The sequence below is a fragment of the Saccopteryx leptura genome, chromosome 2, assembly GCF_036850995.1.
Source record: "Saccopteryx leptura isolate mSacLep1 chromosome 2, mSacLep1_pri_phased_curated, whole genome shotgun sequence".
NCBI lineage: Eukaryota > Metazoa > Chordata > Mammalia > Chiroptera > Emballonuridae > Saccopteryx > Saccopteryx leptura.
Genome location: NC_089504.1, coordinates 24,097,301 through 24,119,227, shown reverse-complemented (window position 1 = coordinate 24,119,227; position 21,927 = coordinate 24,097,301). Strand labels below are relative to the sequence as shown.

General features: G+C 39.6%; 1 protein-coding gene across 1 annotated transcript in view; it reads right to left on the bottom strand.

Moving 5' to 3' along the window:
- SVEP1 (sushi, von Willebrand factor type A, EGF and pentraxin domain containing 1) overlaps positions 1-21,020 on the bottom strand; it is a 165,071-nt gene extending 144,051 nt beyond the window's left edge. The window contains exon 1 of the mRNA XM_066367462.1: positions 19,719-21,020. Coding sequence (XP_066223559.1) covers positions 19,719-20,258 — 540 coding nt within the window. The 5' untranslated portion in view covers positions 20,259-21,020. The remainder of the gene's footprint in view (positions 1-19,718) is intronic.
- Between the last annotated feature and the right edge of the window lie 907 nt (positions 21,021-21,927).

The window sequence follows — 21,927 nt, the reverse complement described above, 5'->3', positions numbered from 1 at the left end:
ATCAAAAGGATGTACATTCCAGAATAATTCCAGATATAAAAAATGGAAATAACATAAAATCCCAACAATAGTTACTGATTAAATAAATTATAGGGTAATCATATAACATCATTACCATGATATTTAATAACATTAAATTTAAAAGTAGATATGAAACACAATTTTATCACATTAGTGTATATATATGTGTGAAGGTACTGCATGTATGTGCATATATGTATAAGTATGGTTGATAGTGTATACATCAAAATGTTGACTATCTCCTGGTAGTATATTTAAGGCCTTTTATTTACTTTTATTTTGTAGTTTTATATCATTTCTAGGTTTTCTCTTTCCCCTATCCTCTATTCTTCCCCTGTGGAATGACATTAGCTCAAAAATTTGCCACCAATAGAGTAATGACCCCTAAGTCTATGCCAACTTAAACTCTTAAACCTCCAATGTGAAGTTCCAGTGGCCCAGTGGACCCCTCTGCCTGAAAGCACCATATCCTTTCCTCCTGTTTTCAAGAAGTATCAAATATGGCTACATAATCTATCCCTACTAGACAGATTTACAAGTCTGCAATCTAGGAGTAATCCATAATGCCTTCTCTCAGATCTATCACCTTTAATAACCCATCCAGACATTTCACCTCTGAATTACCTACCTGCCTCACAATCCTACTGCCCCTGCCTTTATTCAAGCATTTCCATCTGGATTATTAAAAAATAAGAATTGTCTTAAATATCTCTAGCTGAAGCTGCTCTTCATTCAAATCCATTGTGTGACCTGCCATCCAAGTCACCTTTCTAAAACATTGATCCAATCATGTTTGAAAACTTTCATGATTTTCTCTCTGTCAACAAAATAAAGTCTAAATTTCTTTATATGTCCTTGTACTGTTCTACTTCCAGCCACATCTCTTATCACACCCCAGTTTCCTGCCTACTTCCCCAACCTACCTCATATACTCTGTTCTTGCTACACCCGTCTATTTGGAAGCTTTGAACATACTATGCTTATCTGATGTCTGCTCTCCCTAAAACTGATTTTCTATTTCCAAGTCTTTTTTTTTTTTGAGAAAGAAAGCAAATTAAAGCAATGTAAATAAGAGAACATCTAATTAATAAAATTAACAAACCAAAGTAACTTTGTTATATAAATGAAGCAATTTATTATAGCTAGCAAAGTGTCAAATTGTGGAGCTTTTTCTGGTCTTTCAATTCCTTTGGTCTTCTGATGGCAGACTTGACTATGAGGCAGAAGAAGTAAAGGTCAGGCACCACCAGCTGCTGCTTTGAGCAGGGACCACGGTGCCCGATCTGCACAGCTCGTCTCTTCATCTTGGTGTTGCCACAGAAGGAAATAGTGTACTTAGTATACTGGCTAATTTCAATTATCTTCACTATTTTCCATCTCATGGGAATCACCATAATGGGTCCCATGTTTTACCAATGATTCTGACCTTCCCAATGCGGTTAGCCATGTTGCCTCAAACTAGGTTGGAACCCAGAGAGTCTGCTTAGAAATTCTTAACAACTCTTTCTTACCTCCCCATATGTCTACCCCAACTTTTTATCAGTTCTTCAAAATCCAGATCACAGTTCATCTCCTCTTTGAAACTATCCTAAATTCTTTCACTGTGCAGAAAATATTAAATCCTTGTCAATGACTCCTCCACTACATTACATTATACGAAACCCATCATACTTATAGTTAATGCTTATGTATCTTGCCATATCTCAAGACTGCAAGATACTATATTGCAAAGATTGACCCTTATATTTTCACTCTATTGATGATCAAAAAACAACTAGAAATAGTGGATGAAAGAATAAACAAATGCCTTAATTTTCACTAGCTTTATGTCCAACATGCAGAATAAAGTAATAACTCATAGGCCCAACATGGTTGTTACAGTGAATTCTGTTCTGCAGTTGTGAGATGAAAATTTTAATAAATATTATATTTAAACCTGCTTCACCAAATCTGTATTGAGCCTCTATTATATACCATGCACTGTGTTAGAGATTTTTAGTTATTCTATTTAATGATACAATGGAAACATTAACTAAAAACAAACATTAAAAAGTAAAACAATGACAAATGTATAAATGAGAAGAGTATTCTGCCGTAACTAAGCTTTCTTATTTATACTGTAATACCAAATCAATCATAGTTAGTATGCCTCATTTATTTTAAGTATTTATTCAGGCTTTATAGACTGAAATTCTAGAATGAAAAAGAAATGTTGGCTCGAGTAATATTTAGGCTATTTATACAGTCTAGCCAAATCACGAAAGAACCAGAAGGTCAAAAAAATAACTTAAGCTCAGATTTATACTCACAGAGTTTCTCCACCCACATACGTGCTTTAGTTATTAAACATGGACACAAATCATTTTGAAATGGACCCATAGGGATAGTACATCAAATTGTGAAATGGTGTGCACAGGAGTTGATGAGTAGCAGCCTTAGCCCAGACCAAAAAGAAGAAAAAGAAAAAAGAACAAACACGCAAAAAATTAAACAGATTTCTAACAATGCCAAATTCTATCACCCATTCTATAAACACACAAGGAATAAGGAAAATCTGAATAGCAGAAAGTAAAGCAATCAGAATCCAAATGAAAACTGAAGAGGGCTGACATCACTCTTAAATAAATTGCTAATTAGTACAAGTTCACAAAGTTGCTATTATTAGTACTGTTATGAATAACTTTATAAAATGATTTCCGTTGACATGTTCAGTGTCTATATGGCATGACTAAGTGGTAGTTAGTCCATAAAGTCAAAGATGATAATTTATTCATGTGCCTTACATCAAGAGGTCAAAGGAAAAAGTAAATAAAATAATCTCAAATGATGTTTGGTCACCAGTGAATGGTTTTACAAATGACTGAAGCAAAGATTAGAAAGGTAAACCAATGGGCAAAATCATGCTTGAAGCATACTTACTAAATTCAGGAACAAGGCAAGAATGCCCCGTCACTTCTAGGTGGGAAGTCTAGGCAACATCATGAGGCAAGAGACAGAAATAAATTAAAAAATCACTCGTATTTCAGAAAAAGGAGAATCAAAAAAGAAAGGAAATATTGAGAGGTGTTGAGAATGCATTATGCACAGGGATAACTATTTTATCTGCAAACTTTTTCAGTAACAACTGACCAGTAATAAGAGATTTAAAAAATCAACTTTGGTATATTTACATGATAAAACATACCTGAAAGGTAATTTTAGGATTTTATTGCATTAAATTTTTCATTATCCAGTTTTAAAAATAAAAATATAGAAAATACTTTTACTACATACTTACATGTAAAAATTCTATATACACTCATACATACATAAAATGAAGGAGACAAAAACTGTAATTGTTATTATGTTTTCCTGTTTTCTCTAAAATTATTAATGGATATGTTACTTCCATAATAAGAAAAAGAAGCAACAATTATTTTTAGACAAGCACTTGCAAATGAAAGTTGGTAAGACTTTCAAAGATCACCCTTAAATTAAAGGTATTTGCACAGTTTCAAGATAAAAACATATAAAGATGTTTTAACCATACTTGGTTGTCAACAAGGACTGGATCTCTACCTGATTATCTTAACCAAAATGACAGATATTGTGGAAGCATACAGGAATATCTCTCCAAAGAACAGGAAGAAGAACCGGGCTTCTAGAGGGATTGGAATAGGAACAAACAAGCCACAGGAACACAGTGGCTCCTTCTTCCAGCCCTCCATTCGTGTCTTTCTCTGACCTGTTGTCTGCACTTCATTCACTCCTCCCATTGATGGGATTTCTCCGGTTCTCTGTGCAGTGTTAACTTCACATGCTCTACTCACTTGCTAAAAAGAAAAACAACAACAACAAAATCTACCTTCTCAGAGCTCTTTGTGCCCTAGTCCAGATTCTCAGGAAAAAGCATATAAACGGTCATCACAACCTCTGCATTGCCACCTCAATCCAAACAGAAAGGGACAACCCATATATATGACTGGGCAAGTAATTTGGTGTTGCCTTCAGTGAAAGCGGTTGTTGATTGACATGGACTACAAGAGAAAAGAGCTAAAAGAAAAGAAAGAATTTAATGCTATGCCTAGACGTATCCAATAGGAAAACTGTACTGGAAATTTATGAGGTCAAACTGGTCTTCCAAAAAAAAAGTCCCAAATGCCCCAAAACATGATGTAGAGATTGGGAGATAATGTTAGTATAAAAATATTAATGTTATTTATGATTCAAAGTTGTTAAGAAAGAAATGACTTCTTTTTACCAGGTATTTTAAGAGTATTTATGAAGAAAATGTTTAGCAGAAGTTTAGGATATATGAAAGGCACAGAGAATCTAATTGTTATATTGCAAATATTTGGGCTTCAGCAACAATGGAATTCTTCAAAAAGCCAAATATATTTCAAATCAAATATATTCATAGATGCATGAGGGTTGAGGGGATATTTTAAGTTCATGAACTTGTTGTGTATTTATTTGTTATAGTTATTATAAATTTATTAAAAATACATTTAATTGTGACATTTACTAGCATTCCAAATAAATGAGATTTGGAGTTTGTCATGTTTTTCTTTACTTGTTTTGCATTTTAGATTGTATGAATGACTACATAAATTACCACTATAGAGCAAAAAATTCTGCATTTTATATCTTTTAAATCCCAGATGATTAACATTTGAGTCTGCATAGAATATTTATTATATGTATATGCTTAAATTATCAATCAATGACTCTGGTAATATTTACACGTCATGTGTTGACTTTTTAAATTCCTTTGAGTATTATATAGTCTCTGGTGGATTAACCAATTCTTACAACTTAATTACATGCTTGCACTTGTAAAAGTGACAGTGTTTTCCGCATCCCAGTCTGACACTCTATCCACTGTGCCACCGCCTGGTCAGGCGACAGTGTTTTCTAAATAGATATTAGATATTAAATACATCTAGTTCGTTACCTCAAGTACTTGAAGAAACATTTTTCTAAGCATTGATGATCACAGAGTTGATTGCTAATAGGGTTTTTTCTTACTTGAAGAAACTACTTAAATATTTATATAGAATACTTTTTTTCCTTTTGTGAAATGAGATGGCATCTGGAAAAACAAAAAATATTACGGGAGCACTGAGCATCCCAGATTAAGATAAACTGGATTAAGATGGAAGATCAAGTTTTGTACTGAGGTTTGGCACATTAATGAACAAACTTAAGTTTATGTTATCTGTTGAGATACAAATTAGATGTACCCAGCAGTAGAAAAGTTGACTTTGCTCGAGTCATATTTTTATTTTAATAACGGCTGTGAGGCTGAGTACTGACATTGGATTAGAGGAGTCTAAGGATTCAGAAAGTAGATAAATGAGATGACGGGGCAGATGTGTTGCAAATAGAAGCTCTGATCTCCTACTGCTTCAGTGGCTTAGTGTCTGCAATAATGGGTAAATACACTGTTAAGGTACTTGAGGTGGACGATCTAGCCGATGTAATTATATTGTACTTTATAAAATGGCATTCTGAGAGGTAATTCCCCAGACTGATTGGTGACAAAGGGAGTGAAGATAGGGTGATCACTTAGGATTACCAGGTGCTTTAGAGACTGTCCATTTAAATGACAGTGTCCAAATGTCTTAGTCCTGTGTCTGTTTCATTTGGCCTTATGCTTGGCCATCCACATACCCAAGTGGCCCTCATGGCTACCCTCTGTGCTGCATGTCTTTTTACTGAACTCCATGGGCGAGTATGTATCAGTGGGTGTTATATCTACTAGATCTTCTGACAATATTTCATGGTGGTTGAGAATTTAGACTTTGGCCCAGGCTGTCTGGATTTGAATTCTAGTACCTTGATTTTACCAGCTGTGTAACTTTGGTCAAGTTATCTACGGTCTTTATGCCTTAGTTTCCTCATCTGTACTTTGAGGATAATAACAATGACCTAACTAAGTAGGTTTTTCTGTTGCAAGGATTTAATGCATTCATTTAGGGAAAATGCTTAGAGTGGGACCTGACAAGGAGTAATTACTAATTTACCACCATCATGATTAGTAAAAAGAACTTTTAACATGTTGCTAGAATATGACTGTCAAGTGGGTAAACCAATGACAACAAAACTAACATTTCAGTTTGGGCTGTGAATGAAAATAAGTCATCATCTTTATGGAGGCTGACAAGATGGGACAGGGGATTAGGGAAATTTATAACTCTACAACCAATAACCACACAACTCCGAGCCAAGAAGGGAATGCTAATGTCCTGGGCAGAGGAACGGAACAATAGCTCCTGGAACCTGTGCTGTTATGAGGATAACATTACAGGAGGGGTTAAAGGGGCAGCGCTGACAGTAACATGGAGATGGAACATTATTCAAAACAGATGTTTGCAGATTCCCTCTGAACGCACTGGATACAGTTCTCTTCAGAGGTGGGGGTTTGCTTCCTTGACCAGATTTAGGAGAGAAAAAGGTAGGGATTCACACCTGTCTGAGATTCTACTGAACATTTTATGTCACTCGCATGAAAAAGCAGTCTGAAGGGTGAAGTACTATCCATCCTTACTACAATCTATTATTTAAAAAGTCAAGTATTCACCGAATCTTCTTCTGAGAAGATGTTATAATGGTCCTTGTTTTAGTTAGTAATTAGAGGAGCATAATGTTATTCTTGATATAGTAAAATAAAAACACTAAATATATTAAATATATATCTTTTCAAGAACTCTAGCCTGACCAGGCAGTGGCGCAGTGGATAGAGTTTGGGACTGGGACGTGGAGGACCCAGGTTCAAAACTCCTAGGTTGCTGGCTTGAGAACGGGCTCACTAGCTTGAGCCCAAGGTTGCTGGCTTCAGCAAGGGGTCACTCGGTCTGCTGTAGCCCCCCGGTCAAGGCACATATGAGAAAGCAATCAGTGAACAACTAAGGTGCTGCAACAAAAAATCGATGCTTCTCATCTCTCTCCCTTCTGGTCTGTCTGTCCTATCTGTCCCTCTCTCTGTTTCTCTGTCTCTGTCACACACACACACACACACACACACACACACACACATACACAAGAACTCTAAAGTTATATTGGATATTATTTTCTAGGTATTGTAGCAAAAAGAAAGTCAAATAAGATTTGATCTCTGTCCTCAACAAGTAGAGGGGCGTGAATGTCACCTAAACAACAATTGCTACAGAAGAGCTATGGACCATATTTTCATATAATTTCCTTATCTGATTAACTATTTCTCTATAGTATTACCCTACACTTTGGGAAAAAATCAAATCCATAAATACAGATTACTCTGCAAAATTTCTGAAAGAACTCTACTGCTGGGACTTTGGCTACTTCTGCCTACTAAATTCTGATATCGGGTCTTATGCCTTGAAACCATAAATGAAAAAGGAAACTTCAAAAGAGCAAAAAGCAAAAGGAAATAGGGGAAAAGTCACTGGTGCTCTCTGCGTCTGTGGGCTACGTGGCGCTGGCCCATGCGTGTGTTCTTTGGAGGACCTGGCATCTCTCTTGGATCCCATGTCCAGTGTACACCTATCGCTTCTCACTACCAGAGTTGTTCTGGCTAGTGGGTGATACAGACACACTCCGGCTATTTCCACTTGCAGGGTTGGTGAGAGAGACTGAGAATCGATGCCCTCTGGGGAGAACTTTCAACAGTGACTGGTGGGAGTTTGTCTCGAAATAATCCCCAGTCCCTGTCCGTTGTGATCATCCTAAAGCTTGAATTCTACTCTGGTTCCTCTGGTTCCCTGTCCTCCCCACGGGGATTAACACCAGTTACCTTTTCTGCTATTGGTTCCCCTCCTTATCTCATGTCTCCACTGTCCTATCAATGTTTACTAGGATAACCTCCCAAATAAACTACTTATACCTGAATCCTCCTCTCAGGTCCTGCTTCTGGCAGAACCCACGCTGAGACACTGGCCCCATCTCTGGCTGATTTTGTCTCCACTGAATAGGAATAGAGGCTTCCGCTCAAGTACACTGTGATGCAGTCTAGACATAGCTGGTCTCCCCATCGCTTAGCTGCTGGAAGGGAAAAGCGCTCCTGGAGGCTCAGGAGGGATGTGCCTTTCAAGGTGAACACTAATCTCCCCAGAGATCCCGATGTCTGCTCTGTTTCCCCATCTCTGTCTCCTGTCCCCCAGACATCTGGGGGTAGAGACTAGAGGAGGGTGCTGGGTGGGAGTATGGGGTTGATGGTCAGGCCTGTAATTCAGTGACCGTGACCTCTGAGGAAATGCACAATCTCATCTCAGTGATTGGTAGTTCTCGTCAAAATGTTCACTGCTCAGTGCTACTCAGTTTAAGCCATGGGTCCTGGTGCCAAATCTAGGACAACAAAGCAAGTCTCACATAACATCCTATTGCAGATAAGTGTTTAGAATGCAGATCTTTACTCCTGATTAGATACAATCAGCCTACACTTTGGTATCTTTATTGCTAGGAAATTCCAACAATAACTGCCTGAAATCATCACTTTTGGAGCAATGGTTAAAAGCCAACTGTGCATATTTTGTAGGAAATTGTGACTAAAACGAGAGAAATCTTGGCTGGAAACGGTACTGTGAAAAACACAAATAAACACATAAAAATTGCTTAATTTCTTTTACTAACAGTATTGGGTTTATCTGGAAAGGTAAAGTCTAGAAAAATAGGATTAAATTGTCCTATTTGCAGATATGACTCAATTGATTTGTGTCAAAATGTGAGCGAAGCTGAAAGAGATGCTGGTGTGAAAACACACTATCAAACAGCACATCTGAATGCGGCTGAACCCTCCCCGTCAACAACGGCGGGCAGAGAGACTGCCTTTTACCGCCCCAGACAGAAATCACGCTGAAAAATGAACCTTGGATGCTGGCGAAGAATTAATTGTAGAAAGGGATTCTTTGAGGCAGTTGTTTCATTTACATGTGATAACAGTGGGTTAGAGAACATCTCTGTTTCCCAAGAATGTTCTGTGATGAGTACTACCAGGGAGAGTGAGAGACTGACGAAGCAAGGGGTTGGGGTCACTCTCTGTGACAAGCCAAAGAACCCCATGGTCTCCTGCCTTCTCAGCAAGGCGATGGAGTCAGTTATTTCCACCATCGGGAGCCTCAGCACCGGCTTTGTCTTGTCTTGGCTGCTGTCTGGGCTCCTCTCCGCAGTGAATACCCACAGGTAGCCAGGCAAGCAGTGAAACAACCACTCTCATCTGTGTGCAGTTGTTTTTTTTTTATGTGACTCTGCAGTCTCAAGTCCCAGTGTGACACAGGAGAGAGGCGGGGGGACAGCTGGGGTGAGCACCACAGTCTGGACGGTCAGTGCTTTCAACCTGGCACAATTTTCTAGTTCTTGAAGGACTCAATGCTATGGTACTTGGCATTTACCAAAAAAGATCAAAATTGTTTCATTTGAATTTCCTGATAATAAATTAAAGCCTCACTGTATTTCCTAAAGCAGAGCGGTATTGTGGAAAAGAATACAAAAGTTGCCATGAATATTTAAGATAAAACCTGAGACATAAAAAGACTGTCATACCGGAGATCAGTCACTTGGGGCCGTCCCTCCAGATGCCCCAAAGATGTGTCTTCAATCAGCTGTGCCCAGGTAGACATTAATGTTTCACTTCCTAGTAAGCGATACATGTTCATTATAACTAATTTTTCAAATGCAAAAGAAACGGATATGTTAAATATGTAAATAGACTACCTGTAAATAACTGCTGTTAATATTTTGAAATTTTTTCTTTTCAGTTTCTTTTGAGTCATATTGTTTATGAAACTGTGGAATTCTATGGAAACAGTTTCACATACTGATATAAACATACACAGAGTTCCAGCTCATTTAATAAGATATTTGGGCAATTTACTATGTCACTAAATAGTTGGGTTTTTTTTCACTATTTTTTTTCCACTAGTATGTCACTAAATAGTTTTTAAAATATGATTTTATTGGCTGCTATATACTTCAGTATAGATATATTTTTATTTTATTAAAGTTGGAACTTGTGTTTGCTGTTTGTAGATTATGTGTGGAGTTACCTCCTGGTCCCCCTACAGCCTCTGCCCCCCCCCTACACTTCCTTTTCTCATTCTCCCATGCAGGGGAGGACTTCCCCAGCCCCTTCCTCCCCCTTCCCTCTGGCCTCAGGCTGCCCAGAATAGCCTGTTTTACAGAGTTAGGCTCTATGTATCCAGCATTGCCTGCTGGGAAAGCAAGTCACTCTAATTCAGAGATTCAGTAGTAAGACACCATGCAATAAAAGCCACATTCTCTGTTACCAATATCATCTTTGAAATTTTCTTAAATCTGTATTTTGCATTAGCAACCAGTATATCTTATAACCAGGTATAGCAGGATGGGAATTATAGAACAAAGGCAATTGGGAGCATTTCAGGAGGAATTAAGAAAAAAGTGTGTTGAACTCATATACCTCAAAATATATTTTATATACTCTAGCAATAACTTACAATTGAAAAATATGCAACTTGGACTTTGCTTCGTTAACTACTAAGTAAATTAACTTTACTTAGTAAATGACTCAATCATGTCATAAGTCCTGCTAAAAACTTTCTTTAAAATGTTTCCATCTTACTGGATATTACTATTTTTCCTTAATTTTGAATGACATCTATCACGTGAAATAAGGTAGGCTGTCACTAATTCAACAGCTATAGCAATTCTAAGCTACCCTTAAGTTCATCGCTTCCATATGCACTTGAGCTATGAGAGAAACCTGCTCTGAATTTGCAAAATCTCCATTTCTTAACTCTTTACACAAGCAAAACAGCAACTGCTTGAAAGGTCTCATGAGAAACACAGATAGCAAAGAAGACAATTCCTTCTAAACCTTCCATAAAGATTGATAAGAAAATGCATGTACTAGTGTGTTACGGATTTCATTTTCTCCCACTATCATTCATTCCAAGGAAAGTACCGTAACAACATGCATGCTGGGTAACAGCTCTCACAGAACCTTCCTGTCCACAACTGGCCTCCAGCCCTTGAGCAGGTTACTGCGGTTAAGCAGACTCTAGGCCAAAAACCCATTCTTCATATGGCCTGGGGAGATTTAGAGAACAATCTTAAAAATCTATGAGAAAGACAAGAGACAGTAGGGAACAGGAAATTCCTTCTACTGCAGAGGTCCTTTAACCTGACAGCTTACTCAGGAAAAGCCAAAGAACCAGGTTCTTCTGAGAAATGTTTGTGTGGGCTTGTTTGATTAAAATATTGATTTTATTTTGTAGTACCTGTTTTCCCCTCCCACTCTCAGGATACTCTTCTATTCCGGAGTGAATGCTGTGTTATTTAAAAGCTTCTGGCTGCTGGGAAACTAACAGAGAAAGTTTCTGTGGCCAAGTTGAAACGGACTGCTCTGGGACTGTGATGGGTTTTACTAAAGCAGTGTAATCTCGCACAAGGACTAAGGTATTTTTTAGTTAGGTAAGGTCTGACCCTTCCATCTTGAGCTGGCCCAAGCCAGTGTCTGTTCTGGAAGAAATGAAATGGGATGGCCAGGCACTTCCTTGGTTCAACAGATGCTCTTCTTGACACACTGGATGGCAAAGACCATTCCTCGCTTCCTCAGTATCTACCCTTTTCTTTCTTTTTAGCAATAAAGCTCCAGTAAGCTAATGGTGGGCATGAGACCAAGTTTCCCCCAATGAGATCTACATGGAAGTATTGTGTGATTGCCAGATAGTCTCCCTAAAGAGAGATGTGATTGTCATCGTCCTTCCCTCCTTCTTGGGGTCTAGAATAAACCTTGATGGCAGGAGTCGCAAAAGCCCTCTTAGACCATGAGGTGACCTGGCGATGACAGAGAAGAGAGCTGAAAGGAGAAAATCTGAGTCCCTGAAGACATCACGAAGCTGCCACATTGGCTCTGAATTTTCTACTCAAGACTTACTTTGAGAGAGAAATAAATATTTATTGTGTTTAAGTCAGTAGTATTTTAGATTTTTCTATGACATCCAGCTAAATATAATGCTAGCTAGTTCACTGGGTTAGAAAGAAGTTCAGAAGACAAACTAGAAGGAATTATACCATACCAAGCTCTGTCAAGGATTGGTACAGGCTAGACTATGGAATAGCAATCAGGGACCACATAATGAAGTTCAAAGTGCCAGGTGAGGACCTGATGAATTGAGAAAAATCACATCCAGGACTGCTATGCATTTCAATTTATGGAGTAAGCCAACAATTCAGATTTTTTTAAAAAATGGTATCTCCTGATGTTAAAATGTCCAACATAATTTAAAAACATATTGACTATACATATATATATTTCAAAACTTATACACACATATATATAGATCAAACATATATACATACACACATGTATACATTCATACATTGAGAGCCAACTAAAATGCACCCAGGGACCCAGGGTATAAAAATGGCCCTAAAACCATGTTTTTGGCCTTCCACATTAGACTCTTTGGCTTATATCTTAGGTAACACTTTGCAGCTCTGGAAATGGAATCCCTCACTTCTCCCTGGCTTTTGATACAACTGAACACGAGGAGATAACACAGTAAAGATTGGGTGGAGATGGCAAATGAAGGAAGGGGAGAAGAAAGGCCAGCTGACAAGTCAGAAGATTGGATTGACTCTATCTTTGGCATTTACTCAGCTCTGGGATGAGCATTTAGTTATCTAACCTCTTCTAGTATCTATGCCTTTTCTGTAAAACCGATGCTGTGAAATCATGATATGAAAGTGCTTTGGACATTACAAAGCTCTTCACAAATGAAAGGTATTCCTGGCCAAGAATAGACACACTGAGTAATTCTATGATGTGGTCCCTGTAAAGAGAAATTTTCTTTGAGCACATTTGTACCACGAGGACATTGGGGCGACTTTTTCTGTCCTTTGACCACAGCAGTGAAGTAGGACAGAGCAGTCTGCCCTCTCTCTGTGTCTAAGCATCACAGTCTTTGACCAAGAACTCTCATGATGCGTTTCAGCCCAGTGTAAGATACTGGCAGCCAACAGTAGTGTCTTTAACTGTAGTAGTCGATGTCCATTCTTATCACCTCTCACTGTGTCCTATATGCTGGGGATAACAAAACTAATAAATAAAATGCATGCAAATGCTAGACTAAGAAGAAATTTGAACTCAGTTTTTGAGAATTATTTGTGTACTCTCTATCTCCAAATGAGTTTCAGAACCATTTTTTCCTGGGAAATATATACTGCTCACAAAAATTAAGGGATATTTCAAAATTAATATGAATGATAAAAAAAGAAGCATTTGATTTTTTATTAAATGAGAACATCAGAAAAGCAAACGACAAGTCAAAGAAAGTTGTTATATTATGCAAATGAGGTGCAAATTCAACTTTTATTTCATTGGTGAAAATGCACTATAGAAAAGGCTGAAAGTATTAGAGTATCTGCATGTTTCCTGATCCCCTAATTTTTGTGAGCAGTGTATATGAGGTCTGGATCTATTTAATGCACCAATCATTCGTTCATGCAGTCATTCATTTGTTCATTCACACTTCTAAAGTTCTGATGGGATTACAAAAGAAGTTTCTACACAAAACCAAAGCAATATGAGAACTGTTTAAAAGTTGAAGAAGCACAAAAGAGAGATTGTTTCCAGAGGGTACATTTAAAAATATATCTTTTCAGCATCCAAACAACAAAACAAAGCAAAACAAAACATAGCTTCCACAACAGTGAGCAACTCTTGACATCTGAATCCCGCTCTGAGTTTGGAACCGCAGAATCCGCTGCAGACTGTATGGCTCCCGCAACCCTTTCCTATAAGAAAGGAGAACCAGACTTTCCTTCTTCCTCTAACCTTTGAGCCATCCAAAAGGCCACTGCGAAGGCTATTATCAGTTTATTGTGTAAAAACAAAATGGCCCTAATTTTATTCATCAGGGTTTTAATCTAGTGAAATCTCATACATTTTGATGTCTTATCTTTTTTTTTTATTTATTCATTTTTAGAGGGGGGAGAGAGAGGGAGAGAGAGAGAGAGAGAGAGAGAGAGAGAGAAGAGAGAGACAGAGAGAGAGAAGGGGGGAGGAGCAGGAAGCATCAACTCCCATATGTGCCTTGACCAGGCAAGCCCAGGGTTTCGAACCGGCGACCTCAGCATTTCCAGGTCAACGCTTTATCCACTGCGCCACCACAGGTCAGGCTTGATGTCTTATTAAAAACCTTAAAGGAGATACTTTATCCCCAGGAAACTATGAGAGCAGATTACTCTCCAGGTAAAGGTGTGAACATGAACCACTGTGGACATATACAATGGTGCTCTTTCCCTGCCACTTGGGAGAGCTCTTGCCCATCTATTCCCAGTCTTCTGGCCATCTCTAGCTAAGACTTTTGGAGAGACAGTATATTCCCCACCAGAGGATCATATTTCTGGAACTCTGGAACAATGAAAAAAGTAGAATTCTTTTTTCAAAGGAAGCTTCATGCTTTGTTTGTTTAACGGATATTTAGCCAAAGTGAAATTGAAGTGAGGGGCTCCGATTTTATTTTGACGTGATGGAGAGTTTTGCAGTCATCGTGGGCCCAATCTAAAACGTGCTGTTAGGAAAGGCAATTTATAAATTGATGGTGGGAGAAAAACCAGGAAGAAAGGTCATTACAAAACATTCCCTGGACAGGAAAAGCGGAGGAACTTCCTGTCAATTCTGTAAAAATTTTTCAAGTAGTTAAATTCTGGGTGCTAAATCTTTCCCCTGTTCTACTGATTTTTGTCTCTGGACAAATCTGTGCTGACTATGGACTTGGCTCTGTTAATCTTTGCACCCTTAGGTGAGTGCTGGGGGTAGTGACTAAAATGGAAAGGTCTACACTGCAGCTTATCTATTCAAATAAAGTGTGATAATAGTGTCCACACATATATTCCCCATCAAGTTGTACAATTCCGAAACACTATATAAAAAAAATAAAACCTCACAGTTATCCTTTTTCTGTTTTTCATCTGTCATATGTGCTGAAAGATAACAGTAAATTTCACATTGGTCAGGGAAATTCTATGTCTTGAGATTGTATGTAAGAGGAGTCAGGTGTCTGAATTGTGACGGGCACCATGTACCTGCAAGCGTGTGTCTATGGTATCTATGTATGTGTTTCTGTGTTTGCATATTTGTCTGCCTGTGCAGACATTCACAAGTAGTTGTGTGGCATTCAATTTCATATGGAAAAGATTTGAAAAACCAATTTTTTCTGGGGAAAGTAATTAATAACATCAAATATGTCCCTGTGATTTTAAATTTCACATAAAAGCCAGGTCATAATCAGTTCCAATATACTGTATTACTATTCTGCACACACGTGGGAATCTGGTGAACTGCCTCACTGCCATGATACAGGTTTCATATCCAAACCCAAACGACGGAGCTTACCAGTATCAAACTAAGTCTGTGATAAACATGCCTGCCTGATCTCTGCGGAAAAATCCATATTCAAACCTCAACCAATGCCATTTCTAAATATTGGCCATTTTCTACCAAAATTTTCCTAGTGTATTTTAATTATTTCTAAGATTGTTCAGCAGAGGTTTGGAAAAGGTATGATAAAGACATGTCAGCTTCCAGGTTAGACAGGGATAGAGTCCAGCTAACATTTTCTTGCATCTTCTCATGACCCAAGCAAAATGAGAACAGAAAGAACAAAATCAAGAGGAAGTTCAGTTAACACAGACTTTTGAGAAGGCTTCGCTTGTGACATCACAAATGGATCCAGACTGAAGAAAGGCACTGGGAACCTTGCTGGCGATTCCACCAGGACAGGATGTAGTGTTTGGACGGAGGAAGCGGAAGACAGAGTAGGTCTTGAGACAAGCAGTGTGTACTCGACTCATTACCCATTTAACTATTTTTAGATCAACAGTACGTGGAGGCCCCACAAACCTAGCCAAGCCAAACAGAGAAGTTAGTATATAGCAATTTTTCCCCTGATGCAGAAAGTTTCTTCTCTAACGGAGTGGGCAGTGACATCAAGAAGAAGGCCAGCGGCCCTGGCCAGTTGGCTCAGCGGTAGAGCGTCGGCCTGGCGTGCGGGGGACCAGGGTTCGATTCCCGGCCAGGGCACATAGGAGAAGCACCCATTTGCTTCTCCACCCCCCCTCCTTCCTCTCTGTCTCTCTCTTCCCTTCCCGCAGCCAAGGCTCCATTGGAGCAAAGATGGCCCGGGCGCTGGGGTTGGCTCCTTGGCCTCTGCCCCAGGCGCTAGAGTGGCTCTGGTCGCGGCAGAGCGACACCCCGGAGGGGCAGAGCATCGCCCCCTGGTGGGCAGAGCATCGCCCCTGGTGGGTGTGCCGGGTGAATCCCGGTCGGGCGCATGTGGGAGTCTGTCTGACTGTCTCTCCCCGTTTCCAGCTTCAGAAAAGTACAAAAAAAAAAAAAAAAAAAAAGAAGGCCAGCCATTGGGACTACATGAGCACTTGGAGTGGAAACCAACAGAGAATTGGGTCTACAAAACTGAACCCTACCTGGCACAACTACATCAATAAACAGAGAGCATCTTTCAGGAATTATTTCAGCTCTTAAAGGTAAAAGTCTTTCGAACCTCATAAGAGACCAAAAATGCACAAATAAAAAATAAAATTAGATTCAAATGAAAGGCAAGTGAAATACCAAGAAAAAAACATTTACCTCATATGTAGCAGCAGATGGTTAGTATCATGGAGATTAAAAGAGCATTTGCAAACCAACAAGAAAAAGAACCACCCTCAAAAGATGGATCATAATTCCAAAGTATTTTAATAAATATTCAAAAAAAAAAAAAGAACTCTGTATGGCCAATAATATGTGAAAAAAGTACTCAGACTCACTAATAAAAAATGCAATTTAAAATGGGATTCAAGTTTCCACATATGAAGTTGGGGAGGCATATTCGAATGGTACTAACCTATGCTGGCTGCTTCTTAGGTACTGATACTAGGAGTCAATTTGGTGCCAAATTTCTGCTGAGCAACTTGGCATATGTATCAAAACCTTTATAAAACGGACATATTCTTTGGTGCAAGAACACCTACCACTTCAGAAATCTGCATTAAGGAAATTATTAGAGATATGAGAAAAGGTTTAGTCATACTGTTGTTTGTAAAAGTCTAAATATACAATAATCAGTAATTACATGATAAAAATAAAGGCACATTCTATAGTGGAATTCTGTGTAACTAAGTGATAACGTAGAAGTGTATTTTTTATGACAGAAAGAAGACTGAAAATATGATGGAATAGAAATTCAAGTTACGAAAGAGAATGTGCAGTGCAATTCTTTTTTGAGTAAACATTATTTCTGCATGATAGCTATCCATGCCCAATAACACACCTGTTCACTAAACAACAGCAAAAATTCAAGAAGGGTATGTACCAAAATATTACAGTGTATTTACAGAAACCTTTTCTGATTATTTTATAAACTTTTAGCTTCAGTAAAATAAAGTGTATTTAAAAAGAAAGAAAAAAATGACCTGGAGACTTTAACAATAATCCAGATTCAAAAGATAGTAAAATAAATAAATAAATACATACATACATAAATAAAAATCAATGTTACTATACAAGAACAATTGTTTTAAATTTAATTTGAAAAGATGCTATTCATAATAGCAGTATTGAATAGAATATATTTAGGTCTAAATTTAGAAAATATATGCAGGATTTAATTACTAGAAATCTGTAACTTTACTGGTCATTTATTGATCTATAAATGGCTAGTTATAAGTGGACATGCCATATTTTTTACCTGAAAAGGCTACTATTATAAAATATAAATAACCTCCTACTTAATTCAACATTTCTATACTGAAATTGAAATCTTGGATGGTTTCATTTGGAATATGCGAAAATGAATTAAAAATTCATATTAAGTAATAAATACATGAGTAAATTTTTTTACTAGATGAGAAAAAATAGAGAATTTTCACTACCAGATATTTAAATATACTGTAAAGTTATAATAATGAAATCATATTTGTAAAACTAAAAATAATAGGTAGATAATAGGAATATCCTATTACCCAGGAAAATAAAAAATTAATAGAAACCCAGGAGGAAATCAAACAGCCACAAGAATTTAGAGTATGTTAAAAGGGTCATTCATTTAAATTGGAAAAGGATGAATGGGTATTAAGTAAATGGTGCTTAGACACCTGCTTAACTATGTATTAAAAAGTAAAATGAGACATTTTTGTCATACTATACACTATAATAAGTTCCAGATGACTTAAACTGTTAAATGGAAAACTATTTCTTTGACATGAGAAATGGAAATGCCATTCTAAGAATATAAACAAATATAAGATCTAAAGAACAAAGTTTGATAGATTTAAATACGTAAAATCTCAAATCATCCAACAACACCACAGTGAACCAAGGCGAAAGGCTGTGAAATGGAGAAACATGTCCATCATACACAAAATAGAGTTACCAGTTTCACTATATAAAGAGCTTTTATAAATCATTAAGAAAAAAAAGTGCCATCATTGCAAAATGGACAACACTTATGAGCAGGAAAGATACTGCTGCCCAGTATATGTATTGGAAAATGTTCATCCTCAATAAGACTATAAAATGAATTTGCTAAAATGGTACCTCTATTCACCTACCAAATTGGCAAACACATTAAAAACAATAGTACATATTATATCAGTGACCATGTAGCAAACTTACTGCTGTGATAGTCTGCTGGTGGGAATGTAAATTTATACAGCCCTCCACGGGAGAATGGACCATATGTACTAAGAAATTCATAAATGTTCATACCCGTTCATTCAGAAACTTTAGAGAATGTCTTCTCAAAGCAGTAACCAAAGAGATCCAAAAATATGTATTTATTATAACTTAGTTTATAAAAAAAAAACAACAACTGTGACCAGCAATAGGTGACAGGTAAAATAAATGACACAGGTATCCAATGGAATAGTACAGAACTAATATAGATGTACAATATCTATATTAGATGTATAGTATAATGTAGATCATTTCATGATGTAACACATGAAAAATGTAGGCTACCGCACAGCAAGACACCAATTTGGTTCAAAGAATGCACAGATGTGCACACTGGGCAAATGTTCAACACTATGTAAACAGTGAACAGTGGCTTTTTAAGGGTAATGGAATTATAGTTTTTCTTTTCCTCCTTTCTTTTTCATTATTTCCACAAACACTGGCTTGCTATAGACGTTTCTACATGTTCCAAATATTCTTCAACTGACTATGTATTACTTTGTAATCAGAAAAAATTAAATTTTGTAAAAGTCCATCATCTAAAACTGACTTTCTCTCCCAGATGCTGAAAATCTTGTCAAGGACTCAGATGGCATGCAATGAAATGCGTACTGAAAGCACAAAGTACCTAATAAGAGAATCAGGGAAATGTTCAGGTCACTCCAGGTCTTATCTTTAGAGACGCTTCATAAAACACACTCACCTGTTCCAGTCGCTGTTTTTTACAAGTGTGAATGTGGATAGTATCTTAAAGACTTCCTAAGAGGGTCCTCAAAGAGACCACTTAAGGAGCCTGACATCTAGATAAACGTTTAAAATCCACTATCCCATAGGACCCCCCACAACAATAGGAAGGTGATATGTACGCATGATTTTGTGCATGGGAACACTAGACTTGCGGAGGTTGTGGCTTGACCAAGGTGAAACGCCGGGCTAGAGCTGGGCAGGCGCTGGTGGGTGGGAAGGGCCCGGGAGGTGGGGAACGAGGGAGCTGGGGCCGGGGGCCTGAGGGCGGGTGCCTTACCGCGGCTTCCTGGAAGGCGCCCTTGGTGTAGGTGCCGCCGCCGCGGTAGGTGATGGCCGGGATCTCCTGGCTGAACAGCGCGCACTTGTGCTGGTGCGCGCGGCGGGAGGAGATATAGTCGACGCGCGGCACCACGTTGTTCTTGGACGAGAAGGTCACGATGGCCACGCGTGTGGCTGTGGGCACCACGGGGAAGTCGGACAGCAGCTTGCGGACGAACTTGAGCTCGCTGAGGAAGTTGGCTTGGCCCACGCTGGACGACTCGTCCACCAGGAAGACGAGCTCCAGGCGCTCGCTGAGCTCCCGCAGCCGCCGCACGCGCCGCCGGAACGCCTGGCCCAGCCGCTCCACTCTGCTTTCCGGCGCTTCCTCGCTGGGCGCGGGCGGCACGGGCGGCGCGGGCAACCTCCCCGGGGCCCCCGGGCCGGCCTCGGGGAAGAGGCGGAAGCTGAAATTACGCGACGGGGACATCTGCTGAAAGGTCGCCCAGCCCGAAACGAGCGCCAGACCCCAGCAACAAAAGGCCAGGCGCGGCCACATTGCGCTGGAGACGGAGCGGCCGGCCTGGAGCGCAGGCGGCAGCGGGGCTGGTAGAGGGGCGTGCGCGGCGCGGCGCGGGGCGCGTGTGCGGGGCGGCGGCCGGGAGCCTCAGCGCCCTTTCATCTGACACTGGGGACACAGTCCAGACTCCTCGGCAGCGCGGGGACTCGGGAGGGACCGGCGCGCGCTCTCTGCGCCCCCCTCCCTCGCCTTTTTCTTCCCTCTCTCCTCCTCCTTTCTCTCCCCGAAGCCTATAAAATGTTTGAAGGAAAGGGGGCAGTGAAGAAAAACCTCGCGCTTCCTCCTCTCCCCACTCGCTGTCTCTCCCGCTCCCGCGGCTCTCTCCTGCCTCTATCTCTGTCTCTATCTCTGCCTCTATCTCTCTCCTCCCCCTCTCGTTCTTCTCCCGGGATCCAGCCAAAGACTCGGAGATTCCATGACACCAGAACCCCGCGTCTGTCAGGCTGTCAACATTCCCGCAGCAAGCGCACCAGCGCCCAAGTCCTGATTGATCCCATATGTCTGGCCGGAGCTGCAGAGGAATTCACTGGAGATGAATCCAGATACCGAGAGTGCCACAGTAATTGAAAACACTGTGTAGAGGAAAACACACACGGACTGCCCGGGGAATTGAAAGCATCCTTTGAAAACTACTTGCTCACCTTTTGCGTCTCTTTCCCTCTCTTCGATGCTCCAAAGCCTTCACCAAATACGTATTTATTTCACTTTCCTGGTGGGGATTTCTGGGCCCTGTGGTGTGTGTGAGTGCATAGACTCTTGAGGGCGCCCTCAGATCACACCATATATGGGGTGTATCTGCCCCATAGGGATAATTTGTGGTGGTGCTCCAGTCCTGCGTTTATTTATTCATCCGTTTTTTATTTAACAAATACGTTTGAGTGCCTATTATGCGCCAGAACACTGGGAATAAGAGAAGGAAACAAAAATTGACGTGGATATTGTCCCCAGGAAATTTACAGGGTAATGAATGGCTAGCCAGGTATTACACAAATAATATATATAATCACAGCTGACCATGCTAAGTGCTATGAAAGAGACCTTAGGTAGATGGACTTGACCTTGCAAAAGCCGGGAAGCCTTCTCTGAGACATGAAATTTGTATGGAAATCTGAAGAATGGGTTGGAGTCCCTTTACTCCAGCCCACTCGTGTGCTTGTGTTCTGTGTCAACAGGTAAGACCTGTAGAGGTCTATTTCCTAGACTTTGAATGATACTTGTCACATAGCTACTCTGAAAGAAAAGTTGCACCTGGGAGTGGTTTTTCCAAAGCAAGATCCTGAAGGGGGTGGGGCAAGTGCAAAGAAGGAGCCACTTTGCATAAGGGGTGGAGTCCTTGGTTAAAAGATCCCAGCCAGGAGTCCTGCGTAGATATGCCTCTGCAGTGACGTACACCATCTGAACTAAGTCACTTCCAGTTCGTGGCTTCAGTTTTGCATCTATTACACGATGGAATTAAATTATCTCAGTTTCCTGTTTCTAATATCAGATGATATAATTCAATTTTTTAAAAATGAAATACCTTCAATGAGAGAGAGCACAGTATGTTGGTTGAAATGTCAGGGCTCTGGAGTCAAGTTTGCCTGGGATGAAATCTTGGCTCTGCCATTCACCGGTGTATGAACTTGACATCACTTTGCTCATCTATAAA